A 16,536-nucleotide genomic window follows, 5' to 3' on the forward strand; every position below is an offset into this window, starting at 1 on the left:
TAAGCACCCTCAGTACTATCAGTGTTGCACCATCACCTCACCTTATGTTCCTCTGTTATTTTGTATTCCAACTATTTGCGTTGTTGGGAAACTGTATTAGAACACCCAAAACAAATGTTTCCCATGGCCCCTTCTGCCTCTGTCCATGAGCATGTAGTCAGAGTGGTATAAACGTAGGTTTGACTTGATTCCCTTCATGGCGTGTCATCAGTAGATTTCTGTGTTATTAATTCCTGTAAAAGCTCTGGGAATTTAAGGTCCCAGTTGACAGCCAGGGTCTGCCTAGTTCCCCATCAGCCAAGGTAGTTGTGACGTGTGGCAGTTTGTTGCTGAGCTAAGGCAGGACGTGTCCCTCAGCTGTAAGAGTGCCTGCTTGCCCTCTGAGCCACCCAGTGAGTGTCTTCAAAACGGGGGGGACTTTGGCTGTCTGACGAAAATTGGGAAAGCAGTTTATAAGTTGTGACATGCACAGAAAATGTGGACTTTTACTCAGAATGTAATTGGAGACAAGGCCAGGGCCTTATTCTCAGAGTTAGGGGTGGCTAGAGCCTGGGACTTATCTACTGCCACTCCAAGGGTTTCATGTATGTAATCTTGAAAACTGGCCACTCTACTCTGAAATACTCTTGCAGTCTCACCCTCTGCTGCTCTCCAATAAGGGAATGTGGGAAGGCAGAGCCTTGGACTATCTGATGAGTCTTGTGTGAATGGCTAATAAAGCGCTCATACTTCAGGAGTTAGCTAATAACACAAAAGGTAATTTCCATAAAATGGGTTTATCCTCTGGAAAAAACCCTCAGTTTTCTGGAATCTTGAATGTTAAGATTCTTGATTTAATAGCACTGCTCCTGTGAGAGTTCTCACCCAACCTTGTATACCTTTGGAAAATTGCTTACTCTCTGGGGTTTACTTTTCCTATAGAAAATGAGAAAATTAGATTGTGTTACCTTGGAAGTTGCTTCTAATTCTAGTGTTCTGAGTCTAAATTTTGCTTCGACTCCAGCACCTTTTTACATTAATGTGGCCCACTGGATCCACTGCATAACAGTTTGGATATATAGTCAAGAAGGTTGTTGTTTTGGTTTTTTTTTAAGGTATAAATACTAAGTTTAGGTTGGACAATTTAAAATAAGGCTGACAGTTTTCATACATAGCACGTTTTAACTTTGTGCCCTCAGCAGTGTTCTCCTTCCGTGTGGCATCTCCGGCATATTCTGTGCTCCCCTCCACCCCCTCAGGTTTCTTGACTGGCTCCCGATGCGTGGACTGAAAATCCGATTTCTGGTGCTCTCGGTTCACATCAGAATTGTTTGCTTTCCTCCTTGTATCCCCCTGTCCTCACCGAACAAATGACAGGAAATGACAGTTATGACTTGTATTACTCACATCAAGAAATATTCTTACCTTTACCTTTCTCTCTTGATTGATCCTTTTAAACAGAGACCCAAATGAAGTATTTTTTTTCTTTCTCTTGATTAACTACTCAAATTATTAGTAGAATGTTCAGCTTCCATCTTTATGTTACAGGTCTTGATGTCTGGACAGAATCAGTTGTGCAGAGATCCACAGAGTTGTTTGTCATATATTCTCTGTTTCTAGCCAGATGGCTTTCTTCTGGGTTAATGTTTTTAAGAGATCTCGGGGGAAGATACTTTGCAGTCTCTTTTTGCTAAACCTTTTTGTTGTCAGGAATCACTTCTTCAAAATTACTGGTAACAGCAGCCAACATTTATTACTGAGTCCTGGTCTTAGTGTTTTTCATATATTAACTCATTTAATCCTCACAACATGCCATGTTATAGGTACCACTATTACTCCACTTGATAGAGGAAGAAACTGAGGCATGCACCTCATAAGCACCTTTGCCCAGGGTACACAGTGGCCATGCTGGGATTCAAATTCAGGTATACTTTCCCATTTTTCTTCATTAACAGGAAACCTGTAATGTCATCCCATTTTGCAAATGAGTAGGTGAAGTAATTTACCCACAATGCCACAGCTGGTCAGTGCAGAGCCAGGGTTCAAACTGAGAAAGACTTCAGAGGCCACTCACAGAGTGCCTGCTGCGCCATTTCCCGTGACTTAGATACTCTCCTCCCTGCTGGTGCCTTCAGTGAGCCGCTGGAGCGACAGAAGACAGACTATGAGCCTTAAAGGAGCTTTGGGGAGTATAGGCTTGAGATACACCAAAAATACTAGAGATTAAGAAAAAGATTCCTATTAAGAGGAAATGTTTAAAATGTATATTAATACTATAAAGTCTGAATTATTAAATATACAGATTGGATGAAGCCAGTCTAAATGTGTAAAAGTGTTTAATTGCAGTGTATTTTATGAAATAGTGCTTTTCTACCTTCAAGCAAGCACATATAAAATAACTCCCTTTACAAAGTGTTTGCAAGTAGAGAGGGCCAGAGAGACCTGGCACTAATAAATAAAAAGGAATTCTTTAATTGCCATGTTAATTATTAATAAATGAATTTGTATGTGGAAAAGGGAGCTGAAATCCATTTCATCTTCATAGCCTTTCTATTTCCTAAGGACAGATACTGTCTTGTTCGTATGTTCTCTAGAACAGTGTCTGTCACAGACTGTCCACAAATATTTTTTGCATATTTGTCACTAATTGCAAAAAGTGAGGGCCTAGCCTTAGTTTTGCAAGGAATTAGGAGTATTTTCTTGGGCAACTGATAGGAGTTCTGAGCCGCAATTCCCCCCCTTCAGGTGTCACTCCCTGTGTGAGTGTCTGGGGCCACCATGTACAGCTATAGACATTGCACATGGACTCAGCCTTGGTTTTGTGCCTTAATTTGTATAGTCGTCTTAGGAAGCAGGGAGCTTATAAGGAGATGAGTCTGATGAGCCTTTATTCCTAAAGTTGATGAGCCTTTATTCCTGAAGTACTTGGTCAGAGGTGCTTTTCAGAAGGGTTTAGAGTGCTTCCCTCTAAAATAAATCAGATGCCAGCAGAACTCTTCCTTCTCCTTCATTCATTAAAAGTCAGCAATGGCAAACTTTAAATAAATGATACCTAGTTGAAATGAATGCAGCTCCAAAATAGTGAATTGCACATTAATAATCTTACAAGTGTTTCAGTTCAAGAGGAACAACATATAAATGTCACCAGTTGGCAGCCCACAAGCTACTCCAGAGAGCCTTCTAGGCCATGGCAGCCTTGGGGTCACCATGACCCACAATTTCAGTCCCCACTCTTGCTCTTAAATTAAGCTGAATTCAGCCTCTCTTCTACAGAAGTGAGGTGTGTCTGCCACATGGATTCATTCCACACCCACCCATCCACCCATCCACCCCCACCTCCTCCCCTGTGGACAGTGCTGCTAATTGGAAATCTTGTTCTCTGGCTTTCCAGAGGCTGGTTTGTGTGCAGGTCACTCCTGCTTCAGTTTCACTCATTTCTCTCCTGAAACAGGTTGCAATGCTCTTGATCTGTTTACTTCTTCCTGTTAGGTTAACTTGATTTTTTTGTTAAATGGACAGTGCTAGGGAAAAGTATTAATTCCATAGTCTGTAAGGCTTTGTTCAGTGACTGTGGCTCAGATCATGAACTCCTTATTGCCAAATTCAGACTTAAATTGAAGAAAGTAGGGAAAACCACTAGACCATTCAGGTATGACCTAAATCAAATCCCTTATGATTATACAGTGGAAGTGACAAATAGATTTAAGGGACTAGATCTGATAGACAGAGTGCCTGATGAACTATGGACAGAGGTTCGTGACATTGCTCATAGTAGGAAAAAGCAAATTGTAGCAGATCATATTATAGCCAAAGGTGATTAATGGCATCATCTTTTGATGCTCAAATTTAGCCTTCAAGTTATAAGGTTTAAGCTTGAATTTTTCTTAGCAGACTGATAATCATCCTGACTTTGTCAAAACCTGGGAATTAGGAAAGAAGTAAGGAAAATTTAAAGTACAAATCAACTTCACAGTAAGAAAGAAAAAACAAACAGCAACATGAATTTTTACTAGTGTGAAGATAATTATTTCACATTGCTCATTAAAATCAACAGCACCTGGGGTGCCAATGTCCCCTCCCCTCTCGGCACCCCGTGGGGCGTGGTCATCCTGTGAACTTGTACCGCCAGCCTGGATCAGGACGGTTGTCGATGGCGGTGTAGAAATGCAGGATGTGGACAGGCTGCTTGACTGATGTCTTAGCAAGCTGCCTTTTCCTGAGGCTCACAGCTCTGCCATTTTTTAAATTGCTTGTTTTAAAAGAAATGACTAGTGTTCAATTCTGTAAGCATTGGCACCACTGGTCCTTTCAGAAGGCTTCCTGCACCTGCCATCAGATGAAGCAGATCAGAGCCCTCCCTGCAAGGGGCGCTGTCCCCACGCCATCCGTGGGTGTGCGCAGGGCACAGCAGCTTTGAGCCCAGGGAGGGCACAGGTGCTCAGGCTCCTGTGACAACAGTGACTCTGAGAATCCTTCCTTCCTTACCATAGGGATTTTACTGTTTTATGCCAAATTTGGCTACTGAATTAAGATAATGTAATTTTATAATTTTTTAGGGCAGTAGTTACTTTTCTTATGCTTTACTCTGAAATAGATTTGAATATCTGTGCATGTTGAAAGTAAAAGGAGGCTTATGATACAATATACAGTAAAAAGAATTTTGCTGATTGAAAGTTATCTTACTAACATTGAAGCAGCTTCTGTCTGTTCCTTGACAGATTCTAATCATTGTTACCATCCAACAATAGTTACTGTGAATATTTTTTCCCCACAGCAACCACAGGAGATAGTCTTATATTATACCCTTTGTCCAGATGAGGAAACTGAACATTGTGGTGACCAGTGTCTTTGTGAAGGTCACACACATGCAAACATTTGTGCCCCTGCTCCTTGAGATCCTGTGCTCCTCTCTTCTCTCCTTGCTTTGAAGTCAGAACCAGCATCAGACTTGCCCATATGTTCCCAGGCCTGTGTGTATGTCAGCCTTGATGGCAGTGGTGGAGAGGCGCCGACATACGCACACAGCTCCCTCCCCGCGGCAGCTTTCCTCAGTCACCCTCTCAGGGGTGCCTGCCCTCTCCACTCTGTCCAAGCTCTCCCTGCTCCGTTTTCCATCAGAGCACTTGGCACTGCATGGCATGGTCTAGGTTAATCTATTGACCTATCTCCTGCCACCAGGAAGGAAGAGGCAGAAGCTCTCTGCCTTTGCTCACTGCTGTATCATCAGCAATGAGCACAGAGCGGGCACAAAAGAGGCTCTTAGAAACTATTTCCTGAATGGACGGAGTCAGAGTATTCCAGAGATACTTGTGCTCCTTCTTGATGCTGCTTTGATGCTTGATGCTTATTAGGTTGACTACTCAATGCTTAAGAATTATCTTTGGGAGATGGCACTAAGGATCATTGTTGTCTATTTCTCTCTGTGCTTCTATATTTTCTGTATTGAGCTTGCATAACTGTATAATTACATTTTAAAGGAGTTAATTTTTATAACATAATGGGAAAAAGCTACCAAAAGTGAAACATTAAAGTCATACTGTAAGGTATGAATCTTTCCATTTATTTTACAAGCTTTATATAATATTATTATTGCTTTGCATTTTGAATACTTTTTAAAATGCATGTTGACCTAGGAAAAATGTGGTGCCTCATGTATCAGTTCAAAAGATAAATTATCTCAATTTCCACAAATAGTAAGGTTTACTGCAGCTTGAGGTAAGTGTGCTTTCATTTTGAATCTGTGGTCTTCTTAACTACTCAATCAGTTTCTCTCCTAAATCTATGCCTGAAAGCATAGCACTATGTGATCATTCGATTAGAAAAGTAGCATTGGAAGAAGGTTTTTGAAATACAACTTTTTACACAGCAAGGATCTTATTTACATGAAAAATGCTCTCAAAATCATTTGTCATTAGGAAAATGAAAATTAAAGCCACAACAGTATCCACAACACAGCTACTGGAATGGCTGATATTTTTTAAAAATTTGCAATATCAAGGATGTGCAGTAGAGCACTTGGAACTCTCATATGTATTGTAGTAGATTTTCTTACAAAGTTAAAAATGCACTTAATGTACAACGTAGCAGTCATCCCTAGAGTTTACCAAGAGAGATGAAGCATATCTACTGGGAGACCTGTGTACAAGTGTCAGCAGCTTTAGTCATGATTTCCAGAAACAGGGACAGCCCATATGTCCACAGAAAATGGAATACTGCTCGGCAGCAGAAGGGAGCAAACTCCTGATATGCACAGCATTATGGTTGGATTTCAGAAGCATGATGCTGAGTGAAAGGAGCCAGACCCAGTACTGTATGAGTCACTTTACATGACATCCTGGGGAAGGCAACACTGTAGGAACAGAAATCAGACCAGCAGCTATCAGGGCTGGGGATGAGATTGACCACCAGATGGCAACTCTTTGTCCTAATAAAAATACCCTCCCCATGTCTTAACTGTGCTGGTGGTCATGGGCGTGTATGCTTGCTAATGCATAGAAACTCTACCTCAATAAACATGACATGTAGTAGTAGATGTGTGTAGTAGACGACCATAAAAAGTGCTGATTTAAACCTAATTCACATATGTGTTTGTCATAATATATAGCTAATTGTTCATTTTTTTTCAAGTGTCTATTCTATGATTTGTGCACCATTTTACCCTCCACAACAAAGGAAAATAGTATAGGACCTTGCATGCAGTAGTTGTTCCTAAGTCATTGTTGGATGGTTGAAACTGAGAAGCAAAATAAGTGGAAACATTGAATAATTCCATAGAAGCTGTAACCTTGGAATATTAATATTAACTAGCAAATTTTAAAATTGCGGAGTCAGGTACAGAATTATTTGTGATCCTCCTAAAATAATGCTGGTGATGTGAATAGAGTGTAGCTCCTGCTTCCGCTATCTGGTGCTTGAATACAGCTCCCGGTGAGTTAAAATCTGAATTCATTTGGTGACCAATTTTCCAAAGCTGGTGTGCCAAGATGAACCCACTTGAAAACTGTGGGCTCTCGGACTTGGCTGCAAGGCCCGTCCAGCTGAGGTGGGCTGGCCTAGCATCTGCTGCCTTCATTGTGCTTAATGCTGGATCCATCTGTTTTCTGTCAGAGACAGTGCCAACAAATTACTAATCTATTAGAGAAACATGGAAATAAGATTGCACTCCTCATTCCTGGCTTTTCCTCTCATATTTTGCTTGGCTTACATATTTGGTTTTTATTTATTTTGGGGAGAAAGATACGTTATCGAGTAGGCAAAGTGAGGAGAGTGTGAATCATTTTTTACTCCTACACATTTTTAAAAGATTATGGAAAAAAGATTGTATTAGTGATTATTGATAATATTATTGTTGATGATCGTGGTGATAGCTATAATTTATTAGGTAATTCTATGCTTGGCACTGTACTAGTCACTTTCTGCCTATTGCCCATTAATATTGTTACTTTATCTGTCAAAACTCATGTTCCAAGAGGTTAAATAAGTTGTCCAAGGTCCTGCCCCTAGAAAGTGTCAGAACCAGTATTCAAATCCAGTTTCTACAGCCTGTGCTTTATCTGTTGCTGCCTCTTAAGCCGTTTAAAGCCTTTAGAAACCATTTTTATCCTGCCATGTGAGTTTAATGAGGAAAGTCTTTTAAAGTTTCAAGGAGAAGAAAAGGGAGCTTTGTATTTCGTCCACCAAATAGAGGCCTCTATAATTAGAACATATTCCCTTGACATGTGCTTTTGAGTGCCAGTTTGTGAAATCAGCCCAACTGATTGAGGGAAAATAAGACTGGGAGCCCAGCATTCAATGGGCCTTTCTAAGCACGAGTGCACGCATGCGTGTGGGTGTGCATGGTGGTTGTGCTCTGATGCATATTCTCCCCGATTTCAGAACACTTCCTGCTGTGCAATGAAGACCAGCTGTGGAACTGAGCAACGCTATTGAAACAGAGCTCTTCTCTTCTTATCACATAAGATGAATGAGAAAGATAGAAGATGGGGACAGGGGTACTGAACATCTCAGTTGTTTTCCTTTGTGGTTACTAAAATACAGCCCCTGACTGCCAGTTAAACCCAAGGTGCAGGAACCCAGAGTGACAATATTTCTCTGTTCCAAATATGAGCAGCATTCTACTTCAACTATAAGCAAGATTTAGCAAAATCAAGGACCTTCCTTTCACATCAAGTGCATTATGGGCTTAGTCTGCAATAACCATGTAAATGCTTGTTTTCTAAAACAAGATTAAAGTGTCATTTCATTTCCTTCGAAAGCAAAGGGTACATATGTTTTCACTGAATAAAGTTTCTTACCAAATGAGTCACTTACCAAGTGTTGAGGGAGGGAGAGTGGAAACTAGCTACAGAGGAACAGGAAGAATATGTGGATTAATTTCATTTGCATTCAAGCTACAAATGAGTTTATTTTTAATAAAAGCAAGAGCCAAGGAGGAGCACTGTATCTCACTGATGTTATCTGACAATCTGGAGGGAAGGGCTGAGAGGCAGACGGGGTGGGGAGGGGTGAGCCTTCATCCTGCCACAGAGCAGAGTTCTGATGACTGTGCTCCGGGAAAGCACAGGAAGAGGGGAACACAGCATCTTGTCCACTGCTCTGCGACGCCCTCTATCCAGTGTGAGCATAAGGCGTCCTTTCCTCTGAGATGGTGCGATGGGAAAGTAGACAGGGACCTTCTATGTGGTCCCATGGGTTAGCAGATTCAGAGCAGCCTCAGAACTTTTTATAAAGAACTTCAAAATTGATAAACAGTGAATGTTTACCTTTTGTGTTGTGTTGTGTAAGTCACTCAGTCATGTCCGATTCTTTGCGACCCCGTGGACCCACCAGGCTCCTCTCTCCATGGAATTCTCCAGGCAAGAATACTGGAGTGGGTTGCCATTCTGTTCTCTAGGGGATTTTCCCAGCCCAGGGATCTAACCCAGGTCTCCAGCATTGCAGACAGATTCTTTACCATCTGAATCACCAGTGTTTACTTACAAACAATATCAGGTTGATTATTTCTGCAATAGCAGGGTATCTTCTTGAAAACATGGTTTATAGTTGAGGTGCTGGCATGAAACACTGACTCGCATGCAACTCATGGGCACCTGAGGTGATTTGTATTGAACTTCTGCTGTCCCTTCTCTTCCCTTTCATTTTCCTGTCCATTCCAGCTCCTCAGATGGCCAGTGCCTTGCTCTGTTGTTCCTCTCCAGCCCTTGGACTTGCAGGAATACTCAGGTGAAAGTAGCTGCCGCCTTTAACAGGTCACTTTCTGTGCTGATGGAGCACTTTCTTAAGGAGCTTGTCCCAAGACTGGTCTGTCAAAGGGCTCAGCGGCTTGTGGCCAACCCTGGCCGGCCACTGTGTTTGTAAATAAAGTTTTATTGGAACACAGATGCTCCGATTTATGTGTGTGTCACCTCTGGCCACATCAAGGCAGCAGTGCTGGTTTAGTTTTGACAGAGATCATCTAGCCCACAAAGCCTAAAATATTTACTCTTCAGCGAGTAATATACTTCATGGACAGCCATGTGAGAGAGTTCACGAGCGGCACCTAACAAAAAGTTGACATCAGTCACTATTGAAAACTCGGATCTTCTTACAGATTTGTAGGTACCCTTAAGAAAACCTGCTTTCATGATTGTGACGATGCTGTTAAGTTAGTGCGGTTTTCCGTTAAGTATTTGAGAGGCCAGTCAGGGGTGCAGCTAGCGGAATACGGTGTACAAACCACAGCTCCGAGGCCTGTTAGCCACGTGACCTTGGGTCAGGTCACTCTGCATACCGCCTCAGGCTCTTCCTCCCTAAAGTGAGGACGCAAGTGACTGGGATCTCTTAAGCTTGACCTAAGGATGAAAGGAGGTAATGCAAAGAACTTGGAGCTGAGGTTAGCACACAGGAAACATGAATTGCTGGCTTTTATTGTTGTTGCTGATCTAATCCAGTTTCTGCTGGAAAGACCTAGAGAAGCCCCTCCTCACCTTCAGAATACGCCCCAGGCTGGGAAGCCTGGTGAGCAAGGGCCCCTTCCCTCTGCACCCTTCTCACAGCCACACCAGCTCAGCAGTGCCTTGCTCTCAAGTTGGCTCTCACTGTCAGTGCTGTTGTTCACGGCCCCACCCACAGGGGCCCTCTGTCCTCTTCTGCGTTACGCTCATCCCACCAGTAACCCCCGGCCATTTCTGCACCCATATTTGAGACACTTTAAACATATTACATCATTTAATCCTAACAGCAGCTCTTCAAGTAGACCAAAGGATCTACTTGAACAAAGGATCCTCTCTGTTTCAAAGGGAAGAGAATGAAACCAATAAAAATTAAAACAACTTACATAAGGTCACATGGTTGGTATATTCACAGAGTTTTCACTCAGCCCCAGTTCTCCCAGATCCCAGAGCCTGCCCCACACAGATTCCTGGGTCGAGACCCAAGGTGGTTTTTCAAAGACCTTCGCTCAGCTTCCCCACCATGGATGACCCCCTGTATCCCTACCCCACAAGGACTTAACTCTTCTTTCTCTTACACTTTTTACAGTGCATTATCTTTTCTGTTTTTGCTTTTGTATTTTTTCTTGTCTTTCGCCTGCTACTTCACCTTGTATATACACACACACACATTCACACTCATGTTGTGAATGTGTGTACTATACTATTCCTATACTTCTTGAGTATAGGAATTGCATTGTATTTAACCTTACATCCCCTGTGCCTAGAACAGTTACATTATGTAGATGAGGAGATTCTTCCAGGAAGTGGTAAGGACTGATGGAGAAACACTAATCCATACTCTCCAAACCCTTCTCCTTTTACAGATATTTCATTTCCACAGTCACTTATTGAGAGGCAGCATATTTTATTGGTTAATTACATTGGTTCCATAATCATTTTGCTTGAGCTTGAATCCTAACCTAGTAGCTCTTGATTTTCTTCATTTGTCAATGCAGTCATGGTCGTATCTATATTTCGTAGAATTATTGGAGGAATGAATGAAATCATAGATGCAAAACACTTAACCTGATATCTCACACATAGTGTTTGTGGTTCAGCAGTTACTGTTATCGAAGTGGCATTATACATGCCTTCAATTTACTTGACTGTAATTTATGTACCGTCAACCAAAATAAGAAGTGTGGAAGGAGAGAGAAAACAAAACTATTGAACTAGTCCAGGCCATCTACTCAGAAGCGTGTGCCCCATGTGAGCAGGGATGTGGGGAGAGATTGCAGCTGCTTATCTCAGTCTCAGACCCTGCCTGCTTCCTGTAGTGCCAGCATCCTGCTTTGCTGAGTGCCATGCTTGTGCTTAAAACTCACTTCATAAGACATGATGCCAGGTATAGCCCAGCCACTTTATCTGGTGCTCAAGCAAAAAAAAAAAAAAAAAATGTCTCTAGACACCAGCGAAAAGCCGACTGGGTTAGACTAATTGCAGGTTTACACATGACCCCTTCTGTGGGGTTTTGAAGGGTAATTTTGACCATATGTACATGTTTTCTTACACCTTCTGAACACTTTATTATCACGTGGTAGTGATGTACTGGTGCAATCTCAGATTGGAGTGCATCTAGGGACTGAGGGCTAAAATAAATATTTTGGTTGAATTTTGGTAAGAACATGAGGTGTCGAATGAGCTGAAGCACCACTCAGCACTCCATCCGTGTCCGTGCAGAGATGGTTTCCGAGGTCAGGCTGGGTTTCCCTCCGTGTTTCAGTGTCCTGTGTGGCTCTTTGCCTTGGAATGTACAGAGATTGTGTGTTTTGAGGCTGCCAACCTCATCAGCACCAATGGGGAAGGGTTAATGACGATAATGACTAATATTCTGTGTTGATCACATTGTTGGACCAAAAGTACTTCAGTGAATGTTTTCACAAGTTCAGATATTAAGTACAAGGCTCTAATTTGTGTTTGATTTTTGTTTAGGTAACTACTCCAGACCCCCAACATACAGTGGGGTGCCCAGTGCAAGCTACAGTGGCCCAGGGCCCGGCATGGGCGTCAATGCCAACAGCCAGATGCATGGACAAGGGCCAAGCCAGACGTGTGGCGCCATGCCCCTGGGACGAGTGCCATCCGCAGGCATGCAGAACAGACCATTTCCTGGAAACATGAGCAGCATGACCCCCAGTTCTCCTGGCATGTCTCAGCAGGGGGGGCCAGGAATGGGGCCACCAATGCCAACCGTGAACCGTAAGGCACAGGAGGCAGCTGCCGCAGTGATGCAGGCCGCTGCCAACTCGGCGCAAAGCAGGTATGCCGTCGGGCGGGCAGTCTGCGCAGACATGTGCGCATGCGCGGAGCCAGCATCGATCATCCCGTCACATGGGGGTGGAGAGCAGCAGAGGGCCACTGTGCTTGGCCACCCCTTCTGTGTTATCTGTTCTCTATCAGAAAGGCCAGAGAAGTAAAGGATAGACCGTGTTCTACGAGACACGGAGGAAGGAATCAGTCAGTTATGCGAGGTTATTTGTAACGGCTGAGAAAGTCACTGCCCCTAGCTACCCAGAGCCAGCGGTGCAGGGCACATCTATGGCTCCATTAAACACAGCGAGGCTTAGGCAGGAGACTGTAAAGCCTAGGAATTGGCCCAAATCTAAACATTCAAAATGAACTCCTCCCTTTTTTGTTTTTAACCTCACCATAGAAATCCTTATGAAATAGAAACTTTGTATGTGCACATATGTGTATTGTGTGTGTTTGTCTAAATGTATACATGTGAGATTTATTACTTCATGTTCTTATGTTGTATTTTTATCTTCCTAGGCATATGCCTGTCTCTGTCCAAACCAAAAGGCAGTTAGCAAAACAAGAATTGTATTTCTGAATGTTTAAATTAATAGAGGAAGGCTTTAGCCTCAATTATTTACTTGTTTTTACTCCTGTACTCGACCTGTTTTAAAATAATTGAATTAAAAATTCATGAGGCAAAGTGACTATGTTTTAAAAGACTCACATGAAAAAATGTTTGAATTTTATTTAACATATGTTAAGATGTTTAAAACAAAGGACACTGAAAGATATGCAGTCCATGGGGTCGCAAAGAGTCAGACATGACTGAGCGACTGAACAATACGATATCTTCAGGAGGAAAAATAGAAGATTTTGATTTTGTCAAGGGGGAATAAGAGCTTGTGTGTATGTGTATGTGTGTGTGTGCATGTGTAAATGTATCCTTTTGTTACTTTTCCTCTGAAGCTGCTATTTGAGAATGTTAGGGACCCTTCCAGTCTCACTATTTGCTCTACAAAATAATAAACTTCCTTTGAGGAAACAAAATGAAAGTCAGATTCTCTCTCTTACCCCCTCCCCCCACCTTTCTTGCTCTTATCCATGTTAGTGACTTAGAATCTTCTGAACCCTGGCACTATACCTCTGAACTGAACCTACGCAGGCTGCAGAGAGAATGTTTTAATATACCTGTCTGTGAGGACTGGTTGGGCCCGTCCAGTTGAAGTTCTAATTTAGGTTTAAATGAATTGTCCATTGTCACAACTCAAAAAAAAAAACACAAGTTATTTCCTTTTTAAGGAGAAAATATTTGATTGCATTTGACATGAAGCCTTGAGTAGTGAGCTGGGAAAATGATAACTGTAGAGATTAAGGCATAGTTGTTTGATGAAAAAGCTTTGCTGTGTTCCCTTTCTGAATCAGTTTATATATAATTTTATATAAATTAATGTATAAGTATACATTCAAGCATTTTCAGTTTCTTTTTCTAATCAATAGACCATTCCAAAGTCTTGCCTTCACGTTCCACCCATCAGAGCTTTTATACGGAGTATCAGGCCACCCTCTATAGCCACCACACCTTGGTGTGGAGATAACATAATGAACAGGGGGATTCATACTTGTCTACAGAACAAATCCAAAGAAGCTGTTCTTCTGTTCTACTTTAGGCCACCATACATTAGGTCGCCTGCTTATCCCAGCCAGTCTGGGGCTGGCGGACGCCCCATGTTTTCTTCCCAGCACCCCAACTATGGCAACTCTCAGGCTCCCATGATGCACCAGCCTGACCAGTACGGGTAGGTAGCCACATACCCTGACTTGCTGCGGGACCTGGGCATTTGTTTAAACTGTTAATGAACATGCCATCTGGCTGCAAAAGGAACACCCAAAGCAGGAGCGTGAAAGACCTAAGAGAAAATCCATCTCAGAGGGGGTTGTCTTTTGTTTATTTTTGTTTGTTTTGGGTTTTTGTTTGTTTTGTTCTGTTTCATTTTTTCATCCTCCCTGGCAGTAGTGTGGTAGTTTGGTAGAGACCTGCATGTCGCCCCCCCAGATTCTGTCTCTGCATGGCTTCGGCATGGCTTCTTTCCTTCGTGCCTGAGAGGGAAACGAAAACTTTTATCCACGTAAAAGTAATGAAGTCACCTACTCCGGCGTCATGTCCCCCACTGTTGTTGTTGTGTTGTCTAGGACTTGTGTTGTGCAGCACCGTTATCATGACCGTGTTACTGTCATTCCTGCCACAACAGCGACCTGCTCCCACACGCCCCCTGAATTCAGAGAACAGCGGGCTCATTGACGAGAGCCCCACGCAGGAGGCAGGGCTGAGGTTATTCATAGGACTTGGGAGCAAACACTGAGCAAACATCTGTATCAAAGATTTCTATTCTTTCCTTCTTCCAAGGAGGATTAGAATATCGAAGTCACTGGGAAAATACAACCAAATAATCCAACACAGGAATTTTTTTCCCAAACACAGTGTTGCCATATTATTATCAGTTTCAACACAGGAATTACATACAGCAACAAAATGTATCTCTCTTCTTTCCTACTACAAAACTGTAATATCAGGCTATCACTGCCTTTCAGTTAGTAAATAATCTTAAAGTATATTATTATTGAGTGTTTAAGCAAAAATATTGTTAGTGATCTTATTTAGCATATAGTAATGATGAGATTATCTCCTGTAGATTGAATTGTGTTCAGGAGCTGGTTTCAGTAGAAAGATACAACAGTTTTGTAAAATAAGAAACAGGGAACGATCAGCTAACTTTGTTTAAAGACTGAACTTACAGAATTGTGTTTTCACTACTCGTTATGAATGTATGACACAGCTTTTTAATAGCTTTATATTCTATACACGTAGTTAGGCAACAAGTGCAAATGATAATTTTGCCATTGAGAGTTCTAGTTCCTGTAAACACGGTCCTAATTGTCCCAACAAATAATTCTATAAACATAATCCTAAAATTGAAATAAGTATGGAATGAGGTAAACATACTTATTTTGGAGAAATTACCTTTCGTCTTTTTCCTTTCTTGGGCTACGTTCAAGGTCACTTCCTGAGTTGGTAGGAAGATAAGAGGGGAGAAAAGCATTTATCATCAGCTGCTAATCCATAGGCTCTGTCCTTTACCAACTCAGGAGTCCTATTTAGACCCACAAAGCTAGTTTGGCTGGGCCTTGCCAAGCCACATTAAGCAGCTGTGTAAAATGAATTTAAATGGCATGCATCAGAGTAAAATCTCTTCCACTGGGGCAGAAAATCAATGTTCGCCAACCAGCACGAGAAGATCAGATCTACATTTCAGCCAGCAGCATCCAGATAGCTTCCTCAGAATACAACACCTCCTCCTTAATTAAAAATAAGGAAAAGAAAGATGTTGGCATGAGTCCGTAAATTGTATGAAACCCACTTGGCAAAGGCTCATCTTTGCAGCCCCATTCCTGTTAGCTCTGAATTTTGCTGTTTGTGTTTACACTATTCTTTCTGAAAAAGAAAGAAAGTTTTATTTCTGTTTTAAATCTTCCTTCCTTTGCAATATATATAACCTGTTGTGCCCCCCTTTTTTTTAAAAGCAGAAGCTTGAATGTGAGAAAACATGTGTAGTACATGTTTCAGTGCTGGTGGTTAGGAAATTTGATTTTCAGCATCGTTTTTGCTTTACCTAACAGCTCCTCACAGCAAATTGTGTTTTTGCTTTTGTTTTCTTTCTTCATGGATAGCTCTGTGAGGTTAAAGTTAGGTTGGCAACTTGAAAAGGCAGTTCACTAAATAGCAGTTTTTAGGGAAGAAGTAGCTCAAACGTTTCAAAAACACAGTATTCGGAATTTGTTATAATGACTTCTTCCTCAAGTCAGAATCATGAAGGGGCTAGAGCCTGTGAGGGAATCGGAGAAAGGTTAGAGATGAAGGGAGGGAGTGAGCGTGAGAGAGAGAGAGTGTGTGTGTGTGCGCGCCTGCATTTAGAGACAGAAAGCTAACTGCAAAAATGAAGGATTATGGCAATTATGCTTCAAAGTTTCTCAACTAGTTGGATGTAAGATAGTTTAGAGGAAAAAAACATTTAACTAGTTTTACTAATTCCTTTTTTAAGAGTGACGCTGAGCATAGAACTACTTCCTTGAATAAGTTAAGGAACATATGGGTAAATCGATTTTTGTCACCTTTTGAGTGAAGGACTCCCTCATTTTGATTTTCAGACAATTTACAATAGGATGTTTTGAATCTTACTGTTCAGTTACTAGATTAGCTGCATAATACTAGCCAGTAAATTGAAATGAACAGTTTGTATGTAATACCTGTCCAGGCTACCCACCCCCCATACACACTTGATATACTCTTTAC

The 16,536-nt window shown here is 41.9% G+C and overlaps 1 protein-coding gene across 16 annotated transcripts in view; it reads left to right on the top strand.

Annotated features, from left to right (window-relative positions):
- The window catches only part of ARID1B (AT-rich interaction domain 1B), a 418,737-nt gene that overhangs the window by 345,226 nt on the left and 56,975 nt on the right, over positions 1-16,536 (top strand). For 14 of the 16 annotated variants that reach the window (XM_081529735.1, XM_081529730.1, XM_081529733.1 and 11 more), the window contains one exon: positions 11,883-12,210. In XM_081529735.1, coding sequence (XP_081385861.1) covers positions 11,883-12,210 — 328 coding nt within the window. Of the gene's footprint in view, positions 1-11,882; positions 12,211-13,855; positions 13,985-16,536 lie in introns of all 16 variants that reach the window. The other 2 variants (XM_081529728.1, XM_081529729.1) reach the window with 1 other exon arrangement.

The sequence above is a fragment of the Giraffa tippelskirchi genome, chromosome 9 (genome assembly GCF_054371585.1).
Source record: "Giraffa tippelskirchi isolate mGirTip1 chromosome 9, T2T-mGirTip1v1.2.pri, whole genome shotgun sequence".
NCBI classification, from domain to species: Eukaryota; Metazoa; Chordata; class Mammalia; order Artiodactyla; family Giraffidae; genus Giraffa; species Giraffa tippelskirchi.